Source organism: Penaeus vannamei, chromosome 14 (assembly GCF_042767895.1).
Source record: "Penaeus vannamei isolate JL-2024 chromosome 14, ASM4276789v1, whole genome shotgun sequence".
Taxonomy (NCBI): domain Eukaryota; kingdom Metazoa; phylum Arthropoda; class Malacostraca; order Decapoda; family Penaeidae; genus Penaeus; species Penaeus vannamei.
In genome coordinates, this window is record NC_091562.1 from 12,235,588 (window position 1) to 12,242,299 (window position 6,712).

General features: G+C 44.8%; 1 protein-coding gene across 1 annotated transcript in view; it reads left to right on the forward strand.

The window, feature by feature from the left end:
* Positions 1-4,863, forward strand: part of MED20 (Mediator complex subunit 20) — a 31,080-nt gene extending 26,217 nt beyond the window's left edge. Inside the window, exon 4 of the mRNA XM_070130085.1 lies at positions 4,706-4,863. Within this exon, the coding sequence (XP_069986186.1) occupies positions 4,706-4,825 (120 nt within the window). The 3' untranslated portion in view covers positions 4,826-4,863. The remainder of the gene's footprint in view (positions 1-4,705) is intronic.
* Positions 4,864-6,712: the final 1,849 nt, after the last annotated feature.

The following is a 6,712-nucleotide window of genomic DNA, read 5'->3' on the forward strand; positions in this document are numbered from 1 at the left end:
GAAGGGTAGATATATAGGTTGACAGATAGACAGAGACAAAGAGAAATACCCCCGTCTGCCTTCGTAAACGCACGCAGCCCTCCCCGTTCGCCGCAAGGTCGTGCCGAACGTGATATCGACTCCCGTGGGCGCCGCAGCCGCAAGGTCTCTTATGGCCTCAGCGACTTCCTTCTCCCGATCTTAAATAGCGAGTGATAAAGCCCCGGGGAGCGTCGTCGCCTTGAATGGGATTAGCGGCGCTATTTTGGCACCTTTGCGCACTGGTCACTGGTCACACGCACGCACGTGAACACGCTCACACACACACACGGACATAAACACGCCCACACACACACAAGGACAGAAACACGCCCACACACACTCACAGACATAAACACGCCCACACACACACACGGACATAAACACGCCCACACACACACGGACATAAACACGCCCACACACACACACGGACAGAAACACGCCCCCACACACACACGGACATAAACACGCCCCCACATACGCACGCGCGTAAACAACCACACACACGCACGCGCACATGGACGTGGACATACACACGCACATACATACGCACGCACACACAGAAAATACACTTTACACTTTTTCACAGTGTGTGTGTGTGGGGGGGGGGGGAGGTGCTGTTACTGCTTAGAATAGATACACGAGGAAAGCAGAGTGGTGAGATGTTTCTTCTTTTTCTTCTCCTTTCCCTTGTTTTCCCTTCTTTTCTTGTAGATAATCGGCGTAGGAGTGGTCACGTGCGCGGAGGAAAATGAGAAAGATAAAATTGATAACTAGGCGACAAAGGAAGAAGGAAAATTCATGATAAACGTGGAAGGAGTGCAAGAAGAGATAAGGGAGACCACTCTAGTCGAAAATTTGTTGTAATAGCAGAGTTAAAAAAAGTTAAAACGATGACATTCTCCACACTACTCCCTTATATTAGGTCAAAGTGCCCCCCCACCTATTCCGGGTCACTGATGCTAGTCCTTTTTTATTAAATTATTCCTTGACCTTTCGACACAGGGCATCCCAGGGCACGATCCTCCGCGTCCACTCCGGCGGGCGAAAGACATCCTCACCTTTACTGTCTGTTCTGCAGGAATTCAGGGAAAACTTTTGTGTTCGTAAGCTCTCGTGCATGTGCTTGCTGCTCTAATGCGCTGAGGGCGAGGGGGTAGGGGGGAGGGTGGGGGGGTTAGAGGAGGTAAGGGAGAGGGGAGGAAAAGGAGAGAGAGAGAGGGAGAGGGGAGGAGAAGGAGAGAGAGAGAGAGAGAGAGGGAAGGAAAGGAGAGAGAGAGAGAGATGGAGGGAGAGAGGAGAAAGATGGGGGAAGGGAGGGAGAGAGAGATGAGAAAGAGGGGGGAAGGGAGGGAGAAGAAAGAGAAGGAAAATAGGAAAATGAGAAAAGATAAGGAGGGAGATGGGAGAGAGAATAGAAGAGAAAAAAAGTATGTGAAATGAAAGGAAATATGAGCCAAGGGTAAAAGAAAATAAAAGAAAATGCGAAAAAAGTTGAAAGAGTGAAAAAAAAAACAGCAGAGAAACCCCGCTCTCCCAGGCCCTCCTCTCCTCTAATCTCCTCCCAAAGCCACCCAGTTTATATAGTCTCCCCTTCGTCCTTGCCCTTCCATCCTTCTCCGTACCTGCCTTGCTTCCTCTTCTTTTTGTCTGCCACTCCTTCGCTCCCTGTGCCTCCCGCCTCCTCCTCCTCCTCCTCTTCCTTCTCTTCATGCTCCTCCTCCTCTTATTCCTCTTCCTCTGCTTCCTCCTCCCCCTCTTCCTCTTATTCCTCCTCCCTCCTCCTCTTCTTCTTCTTCTTCCTGATCCTCTCCTCCACTTATTCCTCCTCCTCCCCCTCCCCCTCTTATTCCTCCTCCCCCTCCCCCATCATCACGGCGGCCTCCCTCCCCCTTTGGTCCTGGGGTTTTCTGTTTTGGCTCTCATTTTCTCCTTAATCTTAATTTTCTCCGCCATTTGCCACGACCCCCCTTCCTCTCCCCCTCTTCCTTCCTTCTCCCCTTCCCCACCCCCCGTCTCCTAATTATCTCCCCTCACCGCCATTATTCTCTTTACCTGTTATTCTTCCCCCCTTAGTGCGTTTTCTTCTTATATTATCTCCTTTTTCCGTTTTTTTCTCTTTTTATATATATTCTTATTTTTTTGCGTTCTCTCGACATTCTTGTTTCTTCAGTTGCTTTGTGAGATATACTTCCTCTTTATTCTCATTCTTTCCATTTCCTCCTCCTCTCCCTTTCTGTACCCTCCCCTTCCTTGCACTTTTCTGCTCATGCTGGTGTTCCCCCTCCAATTTTCTTTCTTCTTCTGCTCATCCCTTTCTCTCTCTCCCTTCCCCTTCCCTCCTCTCCTTCCCCTACCCCCTCTCCTCCTCCTCCTACACATTCCTCCTCTTCCTTCTACACATTCCTCCTCCTTCTACACATTCCTCCTCCTCGTACCTATTCCTCCTCTTTCTCCTTCTTCCTCTCTCTCCCCTCCCCCACCCCTGTCCCCAACCTCCCTCCCCCCCCCATCCCCCAACCTCCCTCCCCCATCCCCCACCCCCATCCCCCATCCTCCCGGTATCTGGTTGATTGAGGTGTAAGAACACACTGATCTCCTCCCGCAAAGGCAGATTGACGTCAAGGGAAGACGGCTGAACCTCCTGCCGAAGCCGAGACACAGGATGCGGGGGGATGAGGGTGGGGGGTTGGGGGTAGGGTGGGGGTGGCACGTGCACGGGTGGGGGGTGGGGGGTAAGGGGGTGGCGCGTGCACGGGGTGGGGGTGGGGGTGGGGGGTAAGGGGGTGGCACGTGCACGGGGTAGGTGGTTGGGAAGGGAGGTTTGCTGCATTTCTGTCGTTATATTTATTGCGGTTTGCTCTTATTACGTTGTTTGTTGTTTTGGAGGGTAACTCTATTTATGTGAGTGTATGGAAGCCATGTGTGTACTGCCTGCTTGTAATACCTTCGTGACTTTAAATCCGGCTTTTTGCTCGTGCATACTTGTGTACGTGCGTAAGTACAGGGGTACTAGTCGTATATTCGTCCATTTTTCTTCTTTTTTGGTTGTAATATTGTTTTTGTTATTATTATTGTTGTTGTTAATATTATTGCTATTATTATTATCATCATTATTATTATTATTATTGATATTATTGTTACTGTTACTATTACTATTATCACTATAGTTTTTATTATTGTTATTATATTGTTGCCATTATTGTTATTATTAGTAGAAGTAGCAGTAGTAGAGTATTGTCATTGTCGTTATCATCATCATCATATTTACTATTTTTGTTCTTATTGTCAATTTGTTATTTCTTTAAGGTAAACGCGCAAACAAAAAAAAAAACAAGGATAAAAAACACACAAAACACACCATCTAATTTAAGCTAGCGAGTACACACTAATGATAATAATAATAACAATAATAATAACAAAATGAAAAAATAAGACCTAAAAATGAGATAAAAATAACAACAGACAACAGAAAAAGCGCCTTAAGTCTGGATAAGTCGCCGAGGTTTGGCGGAGGTAGGTCAGTTCAGTAGGGCGTCTTGGTGTCTGTCTGTCTGTCTCTCATTTTTTCTGTTCCATTTTTCGTTCGTTATGTTAATGGGCGGGCTTTGGTGGTGGCGGCGTTGGTCTGGGTTTAGTTGGTGTCTGTCTGTCATATATATATTATTTTTGAAATCATTATTATTTTTTTTTTTATGTTTCATTGGTTGTTTAAGGTCGTGGTGGGTGGGCCTTGGGGTGGTGGGGGTGGTCTGGTGTTGGTTGGTAATGTGTTTATTGTTTGTCGGTATGCTTATTGTTTCTCCATATTACTGTTTAATCTATTTATTGTTATTTTCCATTATTATTGTTGGTATTATTGTTTATTTATTTATTTGTCGTTGGTTGTTATTTTGTTATAATTACCATCTTAATTATGATCACCATGATGAACACTTTCTGCTGGTGTGGCGGTCAATAGTAAATTATATTTTCCTTGTCATATACGACTGCGATGGCCATATCTCTCGGTTATCTTTATTCCACCAATTATCTCTTTACTAATTTCACGGTTATATTTATTCGCCATATTATCTCTTTATTAATATCGCTGTTATCTTTGTTCACCCTATTATCTGTCTACCTTTACTAATATCACGGCTGTATTCACCATATCATCTATATTTACTATATTTATTCACCTTTTTATCTATCTTTAGTAATAACACGTTTATCTTTACTCGCCCTGCTATCTATCTTTACTAATTTCAGGTTATCTTTACTCACCCTGCTATCTATCTTTATTAATATGACGGTTATCTCTATTCACCCCATTATCTCTTTACTAATTTTACAATCATTATTCACCCTATTATCTATCTTTACTCATTTCACGGTTATCTATATTCACCCTATTATATTTTTTTTAATTAATATCGCGGTTATCTCTATTCACCCTATTATCTATCTTTACTAATTTTACGGTTATATTTGTTCACCCTATTTATGTATCTTTACAAATTTCAGGTTATCTTTACCCTATTTATTGATCTTTACTAAAATCACGCTTATCTTTACTCACCCTATTATCTATACTAATATCACAGTTATCTTTACTAACCCTATTATCTTTACTAATGTCACGGTTATCCTTATTCACCCCATTTATCTATCTTTACTAACTTCCCCCATTCTCCCCCTCCGCCAGAACCGCTTCCACGACATCCACGCGGCGCAGGACACGGTGCAGCAGTACGTCGAGAAGTTCAACGAGTTCAGAGACGGAAGCACGTACTCGGGGGCGCAGGCCAACGCCCCCAACTCGTAGGGACGGAGGAGGAGGATGGAGGGGGTGGGGGGTGGAAGGGGGTGCGCAGATTTTTTTTTTCTTTTTTTTTTAAGGATTTTTATTTCATTATTGTTTGTCTCTGTCTAATGTCTGTCTGAATCTGTCTCTCTCTCTCTCTCTCTCTCTCTCTCTCTCTCTCTCTCTCTCTCTCTCTCTCTCTCTCTCTCTCTCTCTCTCTCTCTCTCTCTCTCTCTCTCTCTCTTCTCTCTCTCTCTCTCTCTCTCTCTCTCTCTCTCTCTCTCTCTCTCTCTCTCTCTCTCTCTCTCTCTCCCTCCTCTCTCCCTCTCCCTCCTCCCTCTCCCTCTCCCTCTCTCTCTCTCTCTCTCTCTCTCTCTCTCTCTCTCTCTCTCTCTCTCTCTCTCTCTCTCTCTCTCTCTCTCTCTCTCTCTCTCTCTCTCTCTCTCTCTCTCTCTCTCTCTCTCTCTCTCTCTCTCTCTCTCTCTCCCTCTCTCTCACCCTCTCCCTCTCCCTCTCCCTCTCCCTCTCCCTCACCCTCACCCTCTCCCTCTCCCTCTCCCTCTCCCTCTCCCTCTCTCTCCCTCTCCCTCTCCCGCTTCCTCCCATGCATCCTTCCCTCCTCTCTCACCCTCCTATCCTCCATCTCTCCCCACACGCCCTCCCTTCCTCTCTCTCTTCTTTTTTTCCCTTATCCCTCATACCCATCGTGACTCACCCCCCTCTTCTCATAATTTCCAAAAGACGGACTTGGACAGCAACCAACAGCGCGTCAGACATGCCAAATAACTGAATGACACTGGTAAAGAGAATGTCTCATGTTCGGATTATGATTACGGTCGGGGATGTAACATTAATTTTTGATATATGGGAGGGGGGGGGGGCTTTATGGCCGTGAGCTAGGCATGAATAAAATATTTATTGTATGTTTTTTTTTCTTTTTTTTTTCCTGCCTTTTCATATTGGTCGTACAAAGACTTGGAGGAGTGTGTTAGTAAGAGAATGAATATAAGATTCTTTGTTGCTTGAGAAAAGCCTTACTTGTTAAAATCGTGCTTGTATGCTTCTGTTCATGTACAGTGCATGTATGTATGTATACGCGCATACATATATACATTTGTAATATAGATAAATGCACATACACAGTATTCCTGTTAAACTAAAATACTCTTCAGTGTATGATAAATTTACTCTTCACTTCATATGATAGTAGAGTATCGAGATGATGAGAATGATTATATTAACCGTTGAATAAACAAAGCAAAATTTGATAAAGATGAACACACCCGACGGGGATTTCCGTAGGTGTTGTTCATTAAAAGTTACGAGCGCACATGCAGGAGAGCCATCTGCGACCAGACCAAGGGACCAGCAAGAGGGAAAAAAAAGCGGGAGTAACACTAGCTGGCAACTGGGGAGCCTATTTTCTCGCCTGATGCCCTTTAAGCCCCAGCTGGTTCCACCTTCGTGATTGACCTGACTTAACGACCATCTGTGCCCACCTGGCTTATTTTTACTGGTAGGTGTACGTCTGAAATATATGGAGACGAACTTATACCGTCCTGTCAAGTACCATCTTTGCACCAGCTGTCTAGCACCACTTAGGCTACCAGCTCAGCGAAAGTCTGCAAAGTGCAAGAGCTGCGAAGGAAAAGTTTGGTGGTTCCAGATGGGTACAAAAAGATAGATCTTAAGAAATTTTTTTGCCTCATGCTGAAGTAGGCAGTGAACATCGGGTAATTTTATACCTTATATCAAGTGCTCGGAAAGTTAGGTTAGGTCGGAAGAAAGCTGAGAGGGAGAAAGTAAACAGAGTGAGAATGAGGGAGGAAACGGGAGAGAGAGAAGGAAATGTTCGAAGAGAGCCCGGTATGGGTGCTTATACATGTGCATTAATATGTGGGAATATAT